The 21,047-nt window shown below is 44.9% G+C and overlaps 1 protein-coding gene across 4 annotated transcripts in view; it reads right to left on the bottom strand.

Moving 5' to 3' along the window:
• The window catches only part of ARFGEF2 (ARF guanine nucleotide exchange factor 2), a 63,373-nt gene extending 51,497 nt beyond the window's left edge, over window positions 1-11,876 (bottom strand). For 2 of the 4 annotated variants that reach the window (XM_077335566.1, XM_077335567.1), the window contains exons 1-3: window positions 11,541-11,874; window positions 3,669-3,699; window positions 499-622 (exon numbers count right to left, since the gene is read on the bottom strand). In XM_077335566.1, coding sequence (XP_077191681.1) covers window positions 499-622; window positions 3,669-3,699; window positions 11,541-11,688 — 303 coding nt within the window. In that variant the 5' untranslated portion in view covers window positions 11,689-11,874. Of the gene's footprint in view, window positions 1-498; window positions 623-913; window positions 1,070-3,668; window positions 3,700-11,540 lie in introns of those variants that run through there. The other 2 variants (XR_013230581.1, XM_077335569.1) reach the window with 2 other exon arrangements.
• Window positions 11,877-21,047: the final 9,171 nt, after the last annotated feature.

The following is a 21,047-nucleotide window of genomic DNA, read 5'->3' as shown; positions in this document are numbered from 1 at the left end:
AGGGGGGGAAAAACCCTGAATTAGCAGCATTTTCAAGCACTAAATACTTTAAGTTATCTAAGGATACAAAATGTAATACCTTCGGGGAGGGGGAAGGTTAAAAGGAATTGAAGCCGCTGATAGAAAAACTGACCACAAAATCTAAAGTATACTCTGATGCTGCATCTAAGATCATAGAGAGACCTTAGATGCATCATCAGATTAGATTTATGTATGACATAAAAGCCCCATCAGAAGTGCTCATTAACCAGAGCATTGCATATGCAAAATGATAGAGTGTTTGCAAAGCTAGAAGGAAAAACCAATGATAAAAGCCTATAAACTAAAGACTCAAGAAACTTCAGAAATTCGGGTACAGGGAAAAGAAATGAAAGCTATCCATTTTTTTAAATCTCATATTTGCTGACTAGCAATAGATATGCATATTCTAATCACATCACTTATATAATAAATAAAACTGCAGCAAAGCTTGGTGACATCTTAGTTTAAATGGGATACCTGTAAGCAGTCCAAGGAGGTGCTGACAATTCGCGGAGACTTTGACTGGCAGGCCAGTTCAAATGGCAGGAAATATTTATCTGCTTCAATGAAGTTTGCTTTTGGAGTGGTTACACTGCCTGGACTAATGAGGAATAATAAAATAAAATAAAATCACTATGTTAATGAACTCAGAGACATGCATTTTCCAATTAACTTCTCAGTCACAGAAAGCAGGCAAATAAAAACATTCAACAGTGCAATTTTAAAATATGAATTAGATCCAAGTTGTTCCTATACCTGAAAAGGGATTCATAGAAACTAGTTGTGCATAACCAGGACCAGACTAGATTTGTAGAATACACAGAGCTGACTGTACACGTCTTTTACTGACAGTCCTTTGTAATTCAAAGACCAGGGCTGCAATCTTTCATACCTGCTTGGGAATAAATTAGTGAGCAGGCGAATGAAGACCTGAAGACCAGGGCCACAGTCCCAGATGTCCATGTTTGTTCAAAAGCAGCAGACACATACGCAGGGGCTCTCTCCATACTCTCTGGACAACTGCAGCTCACTGCCAGGCTCCATTGTGCAACGCGACAATCAGCTTAGCTGCACCCTGAGTATATCTGCTGGTTGAGAAAAGTCTATGGAGAAACTCCCTCTTGCATGCATGGTTTTTAGGACCACAAGGTGTGGTTAATTGAATGGCTCTAAAGAAGGCATATCAAAAATCTCCTTCCGTGACCCTATTCTGATGTTTTTTATTAGAGGTGAAATCCTTAAATGTGAATCAGTTTACTTGCAACATTATTCCTTCTCTTTTGGCTTAAAGGGAAAGATCATCAGTCTAAATATTTTTAATTGCTCACTCCAGAATAATTCAGTAGAAGAAACCTCATATGAATCTTCTAACTCCCCATACGACATATCTGCAACATGGGAATACACCTGCATCCTACTACCATGTCCAAAATCCAATTTAAAAATGAATGAACTGGGAGGGGTAGGTTCCAGTGAAGAAACAAATATGAAATAGTACTAGTAAAAATAATGTTTTTAAAAAAACATCTGAAACTGAAGAGAGACGACTCTATTTGGATTTATTATTGCCATATTGGTGTCCCAGTGCATCTGTACTACTTCAAAATCCAATTTAAGCATGAAAAGAGAAGGATTAGCAGGTCTACATACAGTGGGGCAGGGGAAGACGTGTGAAAATAAAGGTGATCAAATGTCAAGGTAACTCCCTAAAGCAACAAAGTACCACCTGCAGTTTTTATGGACCATGCCTCCATATTTTCAGTCAATTTTAGGCAGGTAAGGAAGGAAAATGCAAAAGCGCCCAAAATTCAAAGAAATCCAATGTGAAAAGCGACCAATATAGTTTTTGTCTGGGCTTCTTTAACGTTATAAAAGACTATTATTAAGACTCTTCCTTAAACATCATTAACTCTGTATCAGGCACAGCATCCACTAAGGAAACAGCTATGCAGGAAACCACAACAGAACTAATTTTAAAAGCTAATAATATTAGAGAGAAAGCCAAACATCAACAGGCAACAGGGTTAATTAAATACAACTGTAGACTGGTATCTGATCAGGCGAATTAAAGCCATACTTTGTGACCAATATGAGAAAGGATCCTAAAGAAAGAAAGGTAACAAAGAATTTCTGCTAGTAAATAAGGGCCAGGTCATCAAAAGCACTGAAAGAAAAATCTAGTTGAAAGAAAAGGAAGTGGTAAAAAACGATATCTTTAAGATGTGTGGGAAGTCGTTTCTTGCAACTGAAATACAGTGGTACTTTTTATCTCTTACCACTTGTAACTGCAAGAATTGCTTAAACCTGTACATGTTCTCCATAGTCTCCCATATGATGCAACTACCTCCACTGGAGACGCTTCTGGATGTGCACTTGCCACATCCCAAACCGTCTTGCTGTATTTATTGCTCAGCACCACACAGCCAGGAATGTGGCTGTGATCCTGGATGCCTCCTTGTTGATGGAGGTCCAAGTCACTGAAGTAGCTCAAGCTAGTGTTTTTCCATCTATGCCAAGCGAGACTACTAGTGCCCTTTCTGGTCCCAGAACACCTGCCTATACTGATCCATGCAATGGTCATCTCCAGATTAGATTCCTGTAACTCACTCTACACAGGCCGTCCCTTGTCCTTGATGCAGAAACTGCAGCTGATGCAAATGGAGCTGCTAGGGTTCTCACTAGAACACCGTGGAGAGCCCATATCCAGCCGGCGCTGAAGCAGCTGCATTGGTTGCCAGGTGAATTCTGGATCAAGTTCAAGGTTCTGGTTTTGACCTTTAAGGCCATTTGTGGTCTGGGCCCAGCATATCTGAGGGTCTGTTTAACTCCCTATACCCTCCACAGGACGATTCTTTCTGCCAATATCAACAGGTTGGCTATCCCCAGCCCGTGTGAAATTCACCTGACCTCAACCAGGGTCAGGGCTTTTTCAGTCCTGGCCCCTGCCTGGTGAAATGAGCTCCCAGAAGAGCTATGGGTCTTGCAGGAGCTAATGTATTTCTACAGGGCCTGTAAGATGGAGCTCTACTGCCAGGCTTTTGGTTGAGGCCAGATGGAGAGGACATCATGGGCCCCTCCTCCTCCAATGCTACCCCAAATCCCCATCTGAATCATAGAATCAAAGAGTTGGAAGGGTCCATAAAGGCCATCTAGTCCAACCCCCTGCTCAACGCAGGATCAGCCCAAAGCATCCTGGGTGGTATCTTCTTTTATATGGGTGGTATCTTCTTTTATTGGGTGTTGGCAGCAGGGCAGTTTGGTGGGGGGGGGGCATTTTACTATTTTAATGTAATATGTCTTGTTAGTTTTCATTCTGTATTTTGATGTAATGTTAACCGCCACAAGCTGGCTGGCTGGAAGCGGCAATCTACAAATATGATGATGTTTATGATGAGGAACCATGCACAAGCAAGCTTGAAACATGCATTCAGATATGTCTGTAGCACACAGAAGAGAACATACCCCTGACTGTTCATCATTTGTGTATCACTGCTATATTTTAGAAAGCTGCCTGAAGAGATAAATGAATTCTGGACATGCCTTTTCGTGCAAAGTGCAAAGCATGTTGGTACCTAAAAGCCATGCTTACATTTGCACACTAGACTTGATCTTTGATTTTCAGCCTCCAAATTACAGCATGTACTCACCTTTGCTTTTCGAGTTCTGCTTTTATTTCATCTGTCAAATGGGAGAAGGGAAAAAAAAGAACTGTTTACGCTGCAGATTCACATCATGAACTAACTGCTGATACCAGACAAAACTTAGCAACTTTTAGCACAGATACAAGACCCCAGCATATATATTACCCATGCAGAGCAAAAGGCACATAGAATAGCAGTATTTGGATAAGGAGACTCATTTTTCCAGATGTCTTTTAAAGAGTTCTTTTACAAATAAGAAGCAATAGATTATTATGCCTGATAAACAGCTGCCTGAAAATTCTGCTGACAGCAACACTGCTCATGAAGCTTGTAATTAATATCTCTCAATAGCTAATGCACAATTTAGGATGACTAATTTTTTATTACACCATACAAGATTCTCCAAACACTTGCATATCTTCCACGGGAATAACCCTTGGGTAGGAATCAATCTGTAGGATCACTTTGTTCACCCTGTGGGTGCTGCAAATCCATGTAGAGAAACACTATGTTATGCAAACGGTCCGACTTGCCCATATACAGGTAACGTTATAGCCAAGAAGGAACAAAAAATTAACTTTTATAGGAAGAAGAAGAGTTGGTTCTTATATGCCGCTTTTCTCTACCAGGAGGAGTCTCAAAGCGGCTTACATTCGCCTTCCCTTTCCTCTCCCCACAAAGACACCCTGTGAGGTGGGAAAGGCCGAGAGAGCCCAGATATCACTGCCCGGTCAGAACAGCTTTATCAGTGCTGTGGTGAGCCCAAGGTTACCCAGCTGGTTTCATGTGTGGGAGTGCGGAGTCAAACCCTGTTAGCCAGATGGGAAGTCTGCACCAAGGAGAAATAATCCTTCCTGGGTACTATGACAATCAACTGATCAGAATGAACCAATCCCTAAAAGGTATAGGGACCAATAACAAACATCATATGGACCTTGACTTAGGAAGCCTTCCATACCTGTGCTGGATACAAAGCTGGAAAAGAGGTATTGGTAGTTTTTAAATCCTACTGAAGCACTATTAGAGACAAGTGCAACAATATAAAAGCATAACTAGTCTCAAAGCATTTAGAATGTCAACTATTTCAATAGGAAATTGACAATAAGTTGCTGTTTACCAGTGTCAATTTCTACATTTCTATACTCCACATGACAGTGGCAAAAAGTTGGGGCAACAACACATACATTTCCCCACTGTTTCCATTTAAGATAATTAATGTCTTGGAACAATCATGCTGCTATTTTAGAAAATGGTTTCCCTCATTCTCATGGATTATTGAGGGGTTTTTTTTGAGCAAGAATCTATATACTATTACCCACCTGCAGATCACTAAATTTGCAGATTAGGACGACATGGAGGTTAATGAGATTTTCCTGTAAACTTGGACCACTTTGGACTTGCCTCTGCTGTTGGCCTTGACAGGACCACACTGGCAGAGCAGCACGGGAGTCACACTGGGCTCACAGGAAGAGAAGGCACAGGCCTAGGAGTCACACAGGACACATGCCTGGCAAGAAAGTGGAGGGAGTGAACCCCCTGCCGTGAATATTATCGGCCTACTTCTAATATCTATTTTCAAATGAAACCTATCCTTTCATTCAATCAGGCACGTTTTATTGCACAAACCAATTGCTAAGAGGTTTTTCACTGAAACAGCAGGAGATCAGTGTGATTCAGAAACTAGAAGACCAGTTCCAAGTGTAGTCACTTGAATTAAACAATTTAAGAACTGGTCTGAAGTGAATCATACACAATACTCAGCAGAATCTGTTCTAGAGCTACCTGTGTGGGAGGTCACATATTCAATACTGCTTCAATTATCTGCAAATCCTTTAATTTTCTGTTTGAACAGAGCAGCACATACATATCGCTAATGTTGTGGTTGAGTAAACTGCTACTCCAAAAGTGGTCAGGAATCCTTTGGGCTATGTACTGCATGTACTACATATTGCACATGTACCACAAAAACTTTGTTTCTCCATCCTTACAACATTCCCCTTTCCTGACACAGCCAATAATTTACATGGGCCACACAATTCCAGAACAGTCTTCATGGAAAACAAGAGATTACAAGATAAAAGAAGACTGCAAGGGAAATTCACGTATTTTTATGGCATACAGGTTGCTTTAGCCATGTTTACCATGTTGCATTTTACCCCCTCCAAGAAATTATATCACCTGTACATAAGAAATGACCAGTACAAAATCAACCTACGGAGATAACAAAGTCACATGTAATCCAGGACTAAGTCAAACTGATACCTTAACTCACACATGGTGGCAACTCAGGAAAAACAGCATCAGACAGAATGAAGAGGGTATTGCATAAGATTTTCGGTGCTAATGCTGCCTTCAACAGCCAAGAAATGTTTTATACCACCAATATTCTACTTGCCCAAGAAAATTATAGCTAGAACATACTGGCCCTACTCTTTGTGAATTATGCCACAACTTCTACTGCAAGGGACAAGTCCTTTTGATCCAAGTTTAAAATCTGATTCAGCAATGGAGATCAGCTTGGGTCAGGCATTTTATTCAGCCTAACCTACTTCACAGGGTGGTTTGGGGAGGGGCAGTTGAAAATGAATGATTGGAGGCCTCTCTGTGTTCCTTGGAAGAAGGGCGGATAAAATACGACAGCCAAACACTGTGCAATGGGAAGGTAAGAGTATAACTTTATCATAGAGTTGGAAGGGATCTCCAGGGACATCTAGTCCAACCACCTGCAGAATGCAGGAAATGCATGGCTTCCCTTTGCCAAGATCTGTTCTGAAAAGTGTGCATGTATATGGGAGGGAGGGAGGGAGGGAGGGACTGGCTTTTGTGAGCAAATAAACAGAGAAGCAAGTAAATGTGGGAACAACCAGTTTTCTGTAAACTGCTTTCTCTGCTCAACTCCTGCTAATCTAATTGCATCATTAGAAGTTAAAATCCAATGCTTCTTCAGCAGAAAGAACTAAGTAGTCCATTTCCTATTCCATGAAAACAAGGCATCTTTGGGCTTTTATTTATTGAACATCAGCTTTCCTGCATTCTCTCCCCATTCGACATAATACACTGCCTCAAGGAGACTTTCCACGTGCCTTTCCTTTCTTTCCTGTACCTGGAGAACTGCAGATAAAACCACTTTTGCAGAGTCAGCTCTAAATAATGCCTTCAACCCCTAATCTGAAGTCATGGAGCAAAATGGCATCAAAATGGAAACATCTGAGGCAAACAATTTTTGTAAAAGGTCAAAAGTCAAAGAGCAAATTTTCTCAAGCAACCACCAGCATCTACTAGGTCCTTTCATATGCATACTGTTATTTGAGAAACCCATCGCACTTTGGTAAACTCCTCTTTAGCAAGATGACAGCTGTCTTAACAGCCGTCTTCAAAAGAAATGGCATGCGAAAGATAGGGCACCTGCTTTATGGGATCAAGATTAACAATTTTCTGCTTTCTATAGTTAAAGAACTGTTTCTATCATAAAATGTCCCCCACATACATGTACAATTTTTGAAGCAAAAATTAAATTAAAGTGAAATCCAGGCACTGGAAGACCAACAATGCAATCCTCCTATGCAGAGTCACTCTGGTGCAAGCCCAATGAAATAAATAGGCTTAGACTGGAGTGTGCGTTGGATGGCACAGTAAATGGCCTTTGAGTAAGGCTGGTTCTAGATAAAAAGGAGGCTTGTGAACAATATTCTTGAACATCAAGACTGCATGAAACATGCTTTGGGCTGATCCTGCGTTGAGCAGGGGGTTGGACTAGATGGCCTGTATGGCCCCTTCCAACTCTATGATTCTATGATTCTATGACATTTAATGCTGTTGACATGAGAGAAGTCTCATGACAAGCGTCTTAATTACCGATTGAAAATATTTACTGAATGAAATGAAATATACAGTTTTGCTGTTCTGGTTCTGTTAAGACGCCAATATACAAAGAGCACACAATCTTTAAACCTGTACTCTCTCACGTGATAGAATACGCAAGTAATTAGAGTCACATTAAACAAAGCTTACTTTAAAATTATGTAATAATGTGATTATGTATCTATAAATTTGCTCATTTGGTTGTCTCTTTGTCACAGTACAGCATGGTCAGTAATGAAACTGAGAGGCTTCACTGTTCTCATTAAATTCAGTGCTCCAAAGTAAATTGGCTACATTCAACATTGTGGAACCTGGGTCTCCAAGAAATTGGGAACATTCAGGGAGTTTTAGGGTGCAACACAGCTGTGTGTCTGAGCACACGCATCTACTGCACTGAGCAATTCCCACCGTGTGATCAGCATTGTGCAAAATGCTTTTAATTTTTTTTAAAATAGGGATGAGAAAATTAACACATTTCATATGGGGCGCTAAAAGATTGAATGGTAGTAAACCAAGATAAATATAAGGCTACAAGGGTCTATGAGGGGAGGGGAGGAGGCTTGGTACAGCCTCATATCATCAGATCTCAGAAGCTATGCTGGGTTGGTATTTGCAAGCAAGATCACCAAGGAAGTCTGCAGAGGAAAGCAATAGCAAGCCATCTCTGCTTCTCACTTGCCTAAAGAGCCTCATGTTGAGGTTGCCATAAATGGATTCTAATTTGATGGCAATTTGTAAACATAGATACATGGGTCCATGAAGGGCTCCCTAAAAGTTGGTTGTTTTGAGAATACAAAAGAACATAGAGTTGGTTTGATACAGAGAAAGACAATGAGGTTGCTCTAGGCAAGCAAGCAGCATATATGTCAAGTGTGATTAACAATATCTGTTCCATAAGTAAGTGCCCTGACACTTTGTTCATAAACAGCTCATTTACTATAAACATACACACCAAGAATAGGTTCTCTTTGACCTTTTCCGCACTGCAGAAAATGGGCTGGGCTGCTGGTGGCTCTGTGCAATGGGGCAATCAGCCCTGCCACTTCCTGGGCACTCATGAGGGAAGATTTCCACTGACGGACCTGGTCTGACACAGATTTCTGCCTCCACATCGAGGCAGCCAGGGCAGGAAGGTTCTGCGTTGTTTTCACGTTATCACACAATCTCACCTTCATTAAAATTTTAAACTGCCCCTGTGGTGCTGCAAAGCGTTGTGGAACCAAGTAGGGGCATTTTCTGTCCCCTCAAGGACAGCATAGGATGGGGAGGAGCTGGGCCTGGAGAGCCTGGCTCTTCCCCATCCACATGTGCCTGCACCTGGATAGGGCCCCTCAGAAGACTAGGGAACGTGTTCCCTTGCCCGGAGCAATGGAGGGCCTGGGATGGGGACAGGCAGGCCTTTTCTGCCTGTGAGGAAAGAAGTTCTTCTGTTCACAGCTACAATACTGGCTACCATAGAATACAAGCTGCTTCCTTTCAGACTCAGGCAAACTACTGCTTGCTAGTTAGACTGAATCCCAAATTGGATTTGTGAAACCATCTTAGGCCAGTGTAAGATCAACTTTATACAACAACCTCCTGTCATCCTATTGACTGCCCATAACCATCTACTTCACTGCTGCACAAGAAGTTCAAAATCATAACTTGCAAACGTCCGAATAAACCTTTAGACATATATTTTACTTATCACACATCAAATGTGATAAATCCTATAGGCTTCAACAGTTTCGAGACCAATTAGGCCATGTCAAAAAATGCTTCTTATAAGCATGCTTTCCCAGCTTCTACCATCTTATAATGTGCGTAGCTATTACATTGGCTGTCATATCTCTTCTGTTAATTACCAAATGTTAGTTCTTCATAAAGATGATTCCATGCTTTACTTCAATCTATTACTTACAGATTAAACCATTACTAATTTGCAAACAACACTCCTGCCTCATGTTTTCGGCCCTATATATTGTCTCAGCGACAGCCACCATGTGGCAGGAGATACCCATTGGAAAGAAACCCTGGGGATGGCTCTGGCAAACAAGAGAATTACACTGCACTGATGCATGCATTCTATCTCCAGCTGGCATCTCTACTTTCTCTCTCTCTCCACTACTCAAGACGCATGAACACATGAGGCAGTCAGACCACTTAATGGTCTATCTAGGACAGCACTATCTACTCAGACTGGCAGTAGCTGAGCCTAAAGTATAGGTCTTTCCTATCTGCTACTACCTGATTCTTTCATAGCTGGCCTAACACTTAAAACACATCTCAGCTGTCTAAATTAACTGGTGAAAAAACTTGTTAACAACATTTAAATAGATGGCCTGCCTTAGACGTGATATTTCACAACAGAAAATGATGAAATCAGTTTTCAGTTATTAGAAAAGGCATTTCATGCACTTTACCTGGAAAAATGTAGAGTCATAATAAATGAATAAAAACTCTGTTGACAGTGTGGGTGGCAGTTTCTTAATGGTCACATCCAACAGCTAATTCCAAGAAATGTTATTCTCATTGCTTTCATTCTACTAATCCTTTAAAAACTCAGAACTCTAGTGATAATGTACACTTCGTTTTTATAGCAAATTTATAAAATGGTTTGCCACAACTTATTCCAGAAAATACAACTGTATCCATCAAAACATTACAGACAGTACAGTTTTCAGTAACAGAAATAAATATGTTTTACTTAGACACAGCCCAACCATTTTTTTTTTGTAAATCCCTGGCTTAATAAAAAAGGGTTGCTCCTTGCTGCAAACCATCTGCAGCAGTTAGTACTGCCTGATACTATCAGATAAGCAAGGTGAACCTTGTGCTTTCTTTTGGGAAGGGGGAGGAACCTTTACTGTTTCTCACCACAAACAAACCTGACCAGAGAATATGCTAGACACTTCCTGTCAGAAGACAGGGAGGTATGTCATCTGCTCATTTGCAGGGGAGGATCCAACGTGGCAGATAAATGTGCCAGGCAGTGACTGATGACAACTACACTCACTAAATACACTCAGCTGTTTATTAACACTTGCCAGTTGGAACATGTTCATCTGGGAGTTAGGAAAGCTGGGAAAAATACTTATATATCAGGAAATGCCCAGGGGGCTTGACAGGGATCCTCCAAGCACCTAAATCCCTACAATAGCCCACTGGGAACAGGAATTGTTCATGGGATGATAAAACTTGAACAGCACCTGGCCTGTAAGATATTAAGAACACAATATACAGGACCTTCCCTGTCAAACAAGAATATAAGTAATGATTTATGAAAAATGTGGTTGTAAAATGCGCCTTGGAGGGGGTCTGTCATTTAGTTCTGTTGTGTTACACTGCAAATGAGCTATGGTCAAAGATCCTACAGTCACATTTGGCATTGGACTCATCAGAACTTCTTCTCTGAGCAAACATGTGTGAGATCTGATTGAAACTAGGCCAGTCACCCCTACCAAACCCTGCTATACACGAATCGAGTATGTGATGCTGGAAATAATTCGGCTACGGAGTTACAGAGATGTAAACAAACATCCATTCATGAGAAGGTCTTTCTCCCGGAGACAAAATGCAGGTTTGGTTCTGAGTTTCAGGGGGTCACCTGGTTGGTCCCCTTCACCTGCTTGTGTAGGGATTGTGCACAGGATTTTTTAAAAGGGGGGGGGGGTTCAAGTACCTTCCAGAACCTTTGTGAAACTTCTCAATCACTTCTTCCTCACTTTTCCTTTAATGGTAAAGCTCTTTTCCTTTTATTTTTCTACCTCGTACCATTGTCAAGAGATTTCCAACGATTCAATGAGCAGCTTTTTTTTGGTAATATTTCTTTCACTTAATCTTTTTTTGCGGGGGAGGGAGAGTTAACCCCCCCCCCCACCTTACCCCCCCGCTCATGGGCAGGCTCTCATTTCTATGGGAGTGGGCCCCACGGAAGCCGCCTAAGGGCGGGGGCAGCCCGAGCGACCGTTGGCAGGTCGGCCTCCGTGGGCGGCGAGCGACCTATGCCGGGCTCCCTCTGAGGCTCCTCGGACTCACCCAGCGCCACCTGGCAGGCTCTCCGCAGCTGCCCGTGCGGGGGCCGCTTCGCCTCCTTCTCGGAGAGGATCTTCTCCAGGGCCCGCGACACGAACATGCTCTTGGTCCGGGTGTCCTGCTCGCGGGCCGAGGGCGGCGGCGGCTGCATGGCCGTGACGGGCCGTCGACCCCCGTGCCGGTCCTTGGCCGAAGGGCGGGAATCGGCGCTCAGAGACTCCGGCCGCAGCCGGGCTCCATGATCCGGAAGAGACGCGGCTCCCTCGGAGGGAGTGGACAGCGACACGGCGCCGCCATATTGGAACCGTCACGTGACGCGCCTCCGCTCCTCGAGGCCGCCTTACCGAACGGCTCTCCCCCCCCTCAAAGCTAGTGACGTCAGGGGGCGGGGCGCCCGGAGGGGATGAGTGAGGGAGGGAGGATTACTGGGCGGAGCTTGCAGAGCCAGGAGGGAGAAGTCGCACTCTGCACAGACTGACTCCGGTGGATGCGCGTTTGCGCTGGTGCAGACTTTGTACACTGTACGTCCCGCACGTGTAGGAAAATGCACTTCCGATGTTCTCTCGCAGCTGGATTTTCCGGCGCAGTAAAATCGATTTCTGGAGTGCATTGCAAGTGCCTTAACCATTTTTTGCAGAATAACTTGATGGAATGAACGCAGCCTCTTTGCGGAGCTCTTGTCCTGTGCCTGGCGCTGCGGAGCATGGCAACAAACATGTATAGAGCCGAACAAAGCCTTGAATAAAACTTTGCTGGTCTTAAGGGTGCCCTTGGACTCTGCTACCTCAGTTCAACATGTGCTACCCACCTGAATATGTCTGTAGAGCAGTTGAGCATGGCAGCAAGCCTGTTTATAGAGCAGAGCCAAGGTCCAAGTGAAAGCCAGAAGAATTTGGAAAAAGCCAATTTTTATCAAGGACTCCCCCCCCCCCCTCCAATAATATTTCCTGTAGAACCATGGGAACAGAAACTGTGACAGAAACCAGGATGTGCTTTAAGGCAGGAATTGGCATACAGGCTTCACCCAGGCACAGAAACAATAGAACTCACACTCAGGATAGGGATCAATGGAACTGGCTGGTTCCCTAGCTTGTGGCCAAGACTATTAAAGCAGGAGGGGAAATGTTGCAGACCCACTCCAGAGCTCCCGCAGACCACTGGGGGTTCGTAGACCCCTGGTTGGGAATCCTTCATCTAAGGCAGGGGTAGTCAAACTGTTGCCCTCCAGATGTCCATGGACTACAATTCCCAGGAGCCCCCTGCCAGTGTTCGCTGACAGGGGACTCCTGGGAATTGTAGTCCATGGACATCTGGAGGGCCGCAGTTTGACTACCCCTGATCTAAGGTGTACTGTTGCATTTGATATACTGCTTTCAGTTGCTTTGTGTTTATGTATCTGCTATTTAATACAGCAGGCAGAGTTTAAGGTTTGTGCACTTCTCCATCAGTGATATTTTTATGGTGCCCTCCCTACAAGGAACACAGTCACTTGGATCAACCACTCTCTCTTAGGTTCATCTGCCTCACAGTGTAGTTAACAAGATAAAATGGAGGAGAGGTGAATGCCACTTTGGGTCCTTGTTGGGGAGAAATCAGGGTTATATGAATAATAGTTGTGAGGATTCAGCCCACAGTCCTGCTTCTGCAACAGAGGGTTGCGGTGGCCACCACAAAGCTGGGCTGATTCTGCACGAACTTGGTTTTTTCCATTGTGGAGTCTGCTGAATTCAGATCGATTTGAACTCGGGTCTTCCTCTACCCCCCACCCCAGTTGAAACAGAAAGTGTTCTGCACTTAATTGGGGAAGCTCAGAATGGGGGAGAGGGTGAGCCAAGCGCAGCAGGAGCCTCTTTCTTTTCTTGAACGAGAGGGGGAGGGGAGAGGATTGGCGACAGCAGAGGAGGGGGGGGGGACCAAGAGGCAAATCTCTGCTGAGAGAAGTTAGGGCTTCTGGAGCTCAGTCACTTTAAGACAAGCCTTGCAACCAGGATCCAGGAAGTCTTTGAACTGATGCCGTCTCCAATCAGGGAAGACTTATTTTCTGCGAGACAAGGAGTTAAGTCGAAAAAAGCAAAAATCTGCACACTTCCTGATGCTGGGTTTTCCAATATTGAGGGATATCGTGGGGGGGGGGGGGAGGTAGGGTCATTCTGGATCAATCATGCATGTTGCAGAGGGAAAATTTAAAGCACCCAAAATCAAAATAGAATTCAGTGTAGACGGGAGGGATTTAGTTGATCTGGGAGTGGGTAAAAAGCCCCGTGCAGACTGCCTCCTAGGTGTAATGGGAAACAAGGATTGCAATTCTCCGTGCATGTCAAACTTAACATGCTATTGAAACAATAATAATATATGGCAATAAGACAGCTGAAGGGATGGATATACATATGTACTAATTCCCAGGAATTTTAAAATACACTTCAGATATTGATAAATTTGGGGGCTACAACCCATTTTATCAGGTGCATGAAGTGATTCTTAAGTGGACACAGGGACACTTAGATGGGGGGTGGGGACCAGAGACAAAAACTCAGCCATTTGCTGGGGAAGGAGTGGAGGAAGAATTAGGGAGACAATTGTTGAGGCAGGAAATGGGGAAGAGCTTCAGCTTCAGAAGCTGAAGAAAAGTTGAAGCCATCCCTAAATCACTACAGTAAAGTGAAATACAGGGTAAAAATTCCTTCATTTAACCAAGGAAAACAAACATAATATTTTTATTTATTTATTTATTTTGTTATATTTATATACCACCCTCCCCTGAGGCTCGGCAGTTCACATAAAAAAATGGAAAAACAGTACATGGAATTTAGGATGTATAACATAATTACCTAACTCTACATAACATATAAACAGACTACAATAACACTGGCAACTGAAGGTAACATTCTATTTGAAATAACAGTTTGAACAGGTCCATGGTTCAGAACGGGTGTATGGATTCCTTCATTTCCAGACGTAAAGCTGCATAGGGGACACAATTTGGGGTACCAAGAATGTTAGATTGAATACCTCCCACAGCTTGGTTGAATGAACTAATCCAGACAGGAATGCGATAAAACAATTGGGACATCCATTTGGAGTTGAAGACACAAAGAGCTGCTGGCACATATTGTATTTAAAAAGCATGGTATTGCCAACATACAGATTTTGGCAGTAGCAATTGCGTTTTTCCGCTGTACAACCCAGCTTGCATTTTGTTGGAAGTAAATCCCTAGCTATTTAAACTGTTTACATGATTCTGTATAGTTGCCACTAACTCTCCATTTAAAACACTTCTGGGATTTTGAAAATACCATTATTTTGGATTGCTGATTGGGAATTCCTGCTTTCAAGTGTCACAAAACACTGATTGATAGCAGTTCAGCTGGTTGCTGCTTATCTAATTTTGATTAATGCTTTTCAGCTAATTGGAACCTACCAACAACATGCTCATGTCATCATTGTGGTTGAGGCCCACCGTAACACCCCCTGAAATATCTGGCCTCACTGTGAGGAGGAGGAGGAGGAGGAAGAGGAGAAACTTCCTTCTTAGAGCACTCCCCTGCCTGGGTATTTTAGAGTGGTTGACTGTATATGTTGGTTGTTTTAAAGTTTTAAACTGTATGCTGATTTTACTGATGTTACCTGGCTATGAATAAAAAAGTTGTTGTTGTTATTATTATTATTATTATTATTATCATCATCACCATTATCATCATTATTATTAATTGGCTTTAATATACCTCCCATCCCTGCACAAAGGCTCAGGGTGGTTTACAACATGTGTCACATGTACATTGTTTATGAAATCACAGCTAAAATTTTTATTAAGAACTTATGGTGCTACGCTACTTCTGCTTCTCAATTCATCGATCTGCCTTCTGGTCTGTTTCATGGACAGTGATACTTTAACTGGGTTCTAACGCAGTGGAGGGAATAACCAACAGAGGAATGGAGGGAGGCCCATAGGTTTTACGGGGTGCTAGTTTGTTCTGGCTTCAACCAATGGCCTGGTGGAAGAGTGCTGTGGAACTTAGGTAGTTCCATCAGGGCTCCAACAGACAGCTTGTTCCACTAGGCTGGGACTACGGCTGAGAAGATCCTGGCCCTAGTTGAGGCCAGACATGCTTCCTTTAGGTCAGGGAGCCCTGAGGATCCTCAAACCAAACTTTAACCCTCGGTGGCTTCTGACCAGATCAGCAGAGTAAACTTATGTAGAAAGACCTCCCACCCAAAGCCATTGAAATCAGTGGGAGTCCTTCTGCATAGAACTGCACCATTAGCTATAAGCACAGGGCTCAGAGATTTAATTTTGTCTGACTGGTGGTGGAAAGTGCAGCTAACTTATGGCAACCCTGTAAGCTTTTCAAGGCAGGAGACATTTTTGCCATTGCCTGCCTTGGCACTGTAACCCTGGACTTCCTTGGTACTCTCCCATCCAAATATTAAATTGGAGTGATCCTGCTTAGCTTTCAAGATCTGATGAGATCAGGGTAGCCTGGGCTTTCAAAGTCAGGCTGACTAGCACTATCCATTAGTGCCTCCAGCAGGACAGTAGTGGGTTTCCTGAGATGCAGGCAATCTGAAGAAGAAGGAGGAGAAGGAGGAAGAGGAGCAGGAGGAGGCTCTACCCTACCCAAAGAAGGCTCAAAGCAGTTTACAGTCGCCTTCCCTTTCCTCTCCCCACAACAGACATCCTGTGAGGTGGGTGAGGCTAAGAGAGCCCTGATATCACTGCTCGGTCAGAACAGCTTTATCAGTGCCGTGGCAAACTCAAGGTCACCCAGTTGGTTGCATGTGGGGGAGTGCAGAATCAAACCCGGCTCGCCAGATTAGAAGTCCACACTCCTAACCACTACACCAAGCTGGCTCTCTCTGATTATCATGTGCTGACTGTATCTTACTTCTCACCTGGAAGGCCAGTATTATGAAGAGGCCACCAATCTGTGGGCTAGTCCCTCCCAGCTATCATCAGTGCAAGAATGAACTATCTCCTGGATCCAAGTCGTGACAAGCTATCTCCAAACCAAGGCAGTGAGGACCTGGCTAAAGGTAGTGAAGTAGCAAGCCAAGGGTGTACTTTTGCTTTAGGGTCTCAGTACACTGGATCAGTGCTGACCACCCTAAATTCTTTTCCAGTCCACAGTTCCTGCTTTTGGTCTTCTGGGCTGCGTATCTGGCTGCTTCGAATCTTGGCTCAGGTTCATTGTTGTGCTTGTAACCCTGGTCAAATCAACTCTGAAATTCACCGAGTAACCTGGCGCCAGTCACTACCTTTTAGCTTAACTGAATTCTCAAAGCTAGTAGGACAAAATGGAATGATAAACTTTTAGGCTGGTCTGAGCGCCTCAGAGGAAAGATGAGATTTAAAAGTAACAAATGTTACGGACAACATGTAATCCAGGTTGGGAAGGGGAAAAAAGCAGACATTTCTGACCAATGCAAGGATGGGCTTAGTTTTGCTCCCTAAGAGGTCTTCCCCTCAGGCAAGCTTGGCATTGTAAAATAGGTACAAATATTCTTCTGTAAGATGGAGATCACACAATTACAGGATGTAGCTCATGGAGACAGTATTTGAACTCCTAGAGAAGGTTTTGATTTTTGTTCGCAAGTACTGAGATTACCATGTGGTTTGGTTGCGCAGGAACATTTTAGCAAAGCTCTCATGATGCTCATAAACAAAGGCTCTCAGCTTGGACATAACCTGTCCTGACAGCCACCAATTCTTATAATTAATCTTTTTAGCTTTCCAGAGACATGCTTGTCAGGTTTATTTTAATGCCAAGCAAAATCTAAGAAATGGCATTCCTGAATGGGGGATGTTGCTATGAAATGGATATATATGGGGAGATATCTCACTGATTGGAATTCAAGTGGCTTTTGAATCTTAGTAAGGGACCTCTGTTGGATGAAGATTTGTTTTTTTATTCCCCTCTTCTCACTAACCAAAGCAGCTTACAATTGCCTTCCTTTCCTCTCCCCACAGCAGTCACTCTGTGAGGTAGAGGGGAGTTAAAAGAACCCTGAGAAGAAATGTGATTGGCACAAACTCACCCAGCTGTCTGCATGTGGAGGAGTGGGAAATCAAACCCAGTTCTTCAGATGAGAGGTCGCTGCTCTTAACCACCACACTCGATCTGCTGAATATATTACGCCTTGGGAGATTTTCAGACCACTGAAGGTCGTAATCCAGGGGTAGTCAAACTGCGGCCCTCCAGAGGTCCATGGACTATAATTCCCATGAGCCCCTGCCAGCCTTCGCTGCAGGTGCTCATGGGAATTGTAGTCCATTCAGATCTGGAGGGCCGCAGTTTGACTATCCCTGTCGTAATCAGACAAGTTCGGACCTAGCTAGGTTAGATTACTGCAGATCAAACAACCTGATCACAAACCCCTTGAGGCAAGAATACAGTATGTCGTCACCACTTGGTATATTCCACCTTTCTCCACAGTGGGGACCAAAGCTTCCATCATTCTCCTCTTCTCCTTTCTAGGCTAGGCTGAAAGAGTGTAACTTGCTTAACATCACCTAGTGTGCTTCCATGGCAGATTGATGATCTTAAACCTGGGTCTTCCAGACCCTGCTCTGAATTTCTAGTTGCTACACCGAACTGGCTTTTATAAGGTGATCTTATGTTGAACAGTAGGAAGCAGCCAGGTCTAGGTGACTCATGCATATATGTGTGTGTGTGTGGACGGGGGAGGCATCAAGTCACTGGTTGCTGCCAGGTCTGGCTCCTCCCTCGAAAACCAAAACAGCCCTGGAATGGGCCCTGGCAACAACAAAGCTTAGAATGTTGTGGTTGCCTAGCAATGGCCCCTGCAGGCTTCTGGTATTTAAAGCTAAAGGTGCCCCTTTTATCATCTTGGGTTTCCTAATCCCCTATTTGTTTGTTTGTTTGTTTATTTATTTGTTTGTTTGATTCCAGATTTTCCTGTAAATGTGAGGCATTTTCCTGGTTTACAGAAAGAACTGTCTTGTCCATTCAGGACTCCCCTCACCAGATCTAAGTATCCTCAGATTTGGCCAACTTCAGTATTAGAATATTTGACATCAATTTGTGCTTAGCTATTGTACCAATAGCAGGATTTATCTTTCTATAAACTGGAGTTACTTCTGTCTCAGGCCAACTGCCCATGTGGGTTGCATTGCTGAATGCCCAGTTCAGCACAAAAGCCCAGTGCTGCCTTAAAAGGCCAGACTTCTGTTTAATTTGCTGCAATAGAATAGCTTGGCTACCCTTAAAATTTACATAGATTTTGATGATGATGTGATGATGTTATCTGTTCAGTTGTGTCCGACCCTTGGCAATTCTATAGGAAAGTTTTCGCCCTACGTTTCTGTCAATGACCTCTTCCTTTAGTTGGTTCATGGTCATCCCTGTATTGGCTTTGATCGTCTCGAGCCAGCAGATCCTTTGGTGACCACGTTTCCTTTTGCCGCTGACCATGCCGAGCATTAATGATTTTTCTAACGAATCTGATTGCATGATGTGTCCAAAATAAGTGAGCTTTAGCCATAATATATCACCTTCTAATGACATCTTGCTGGTAACTTTGGCTGCCCATGGTATTCGCAGCATCCGTCTCCAACACCATAATTCGAAGGCATCTCTTCTCCTCCTGTCTTCCTTCTTCAGGGTCCAGATTTCGCATCCATAGGTTGTTAGGGGGAAGACAATGGCGTTGAGTAGCCGGGTGTCGGGGACCCGCTTGCTAACTGAAAAAACAGGGTGCCCCTTTGAAGAAAACGTCACGCCAGGCCTGGTGAACGATACAACAGGAGCAAGCTTTATTTCAGCAACGTGGAGTCCGCTGGTATGGAGTAAGAGCTTCCACCGAACTCCAGGTGGAAGCTCCCTTTTATACAAAACCCACCTCCTTAGGCTGTATTGCCCCACCCAGTACTTGCGGAGGGAACATGCTGATACAATCATGACTCATGCACATATGCGGGGTTTTCCGGGGTTCCTGATGGCCCATTTTCCTGGAACAAAGGGCCATCTCCGGGCCCTTTTCAAAAGGTGGAGGGGGACATTGAGGTTCTTTAGCGGCCATTGCCACCTCAACGATCGGGTGGGGCGCCCAGCTGCCGGCTTGCCTATGATCACCATGCCCTACCTCCGTGATCGCGGGCGCCTCTGATGGCGGGGTTCGGTCCGGTTCCCAAGCCACCAAGGACCGAACCACGACATTCTGCCCCCCCAAAGGTCCATTCTCCAACCCCCCGGGACGGCCAGGATACCGCTTGTGGAAACGTTCAGTGAGTCGGGGCGCAAGGACGTCCGCTGCCCAGACCCATTCCCGGTCCCCCAAAGCGAAGTCCTTCCATTCCACGAGGTACTGCAACTTCCCCCTGTGGAGTCTAGAGTCCAGGATATCCGCCACCTCGTGGTGCTCCCCCCCCGGCAGGACCTCGGGCGCTGGCGGGGAAAACACGGGGTGCCAAACGTCACCGTCCGGAGTTTTTTTTAGAAGGCTCACGTGAAAGACGGGATGGATGTGCCGGAGGTTCTTGGGGAGCTTGAGCTTGACCGAAACTTCGTTGATCGGGGCCAAGACCTCGAAAGGCCCCAAAAACCGAGGGCCTAGCTTCTTGCTGGGCAAATTCAACCGTAGGTTCCGGGTGGAAAGGTAAACTCGATCCCCCGGTCGGATCTCCTCAGCTGGTCGTCTCTTCCGGTCGGCGTCCTCTTTCTGCGCTGCCTTGACTTTGTGGAGCTGCTCCTGCAGCGACTTCCAGCAGCTCCCGGCACGCTTCCCCCACTCGCGAAGGTCGGCCGATTCCCGGGCGGGGACCTCTCCAAGCTCCGGGAAGTGTCTCAGGTCTGTCCCGTAGACGACGGCAAAAGGCGACATCTCCGTGCTGCTGTGGTCTGCGTTGTTGTACGCGAACTCGGCCAGGGGGAGCAGGGGCACCCAGGTGTCTTGATGATAGGAACCGAAACACCGCAAGTACTGCTCCAGTACTTGATTAACCCGCTCGGTCTGCCCGTCCGTCTGGGGGTGGTAAGCGGAGCTCAGCCCTTGCTCGATGTCTAACAGGCGCAGGAAAGCTTGCCAAAACCGGGACACGAATTGTGAGCCCCGATCGGAAATCACCTTGTCCGGCAGCCCGTGCAGTCGGAACACGTGATCCAGGAACATCCGAGCCAACTGTGAAGCGCTGGGGACACTGGCGCAAGGAATGAAATGGGCCTGTTTGGAAAATAGATCTACCACCACCCAGATCACCGTTTTCCCCTTGCTGGGAGGCAAGTCTGTTATAAAGTCCATGGAGATCACTGACCACGGCCGGGTCGGGACCTCGAGCGGGTGCAGCAGACCTTTCGGCTTGCCAACCCCCGGCTTGCAGGTCAGGCAGACAGGACAACCACTGACGTAAGCTTTTGTGTCCCGCCGCAGACTGGGCCACCAAAACCGCCGCCGGGCCAACTTCCAGGATTTTACGAAACCGAAGTGCCCGGCGGTCTTAGCATCGTGGCAGAGGCTGAGGGCTTCCCGTCGTAGCCCTTCCGGGACGTAGACAGC

The sequence above is a fragment of the Paroedura picta genome, chromosome 4 (genome assembly GCF_049243985.1).
Source record: "Paroedura picta isolate Pp20150507F chromosome 4, Ppicta_v3.0, whole genome shotgun sequence".
In the NCBI taxonomy this organism is placed as follows: Eukaryota; Metazoa; Chordata; class Lepidosauria; order Squamata; family Gekkonidae; genus Paroedura; species Paroedura picta.
Note: the sequence above shows the minus strand (reverse complement) of the source record. Positions and strands in the feature narration are given on the sequence as shown.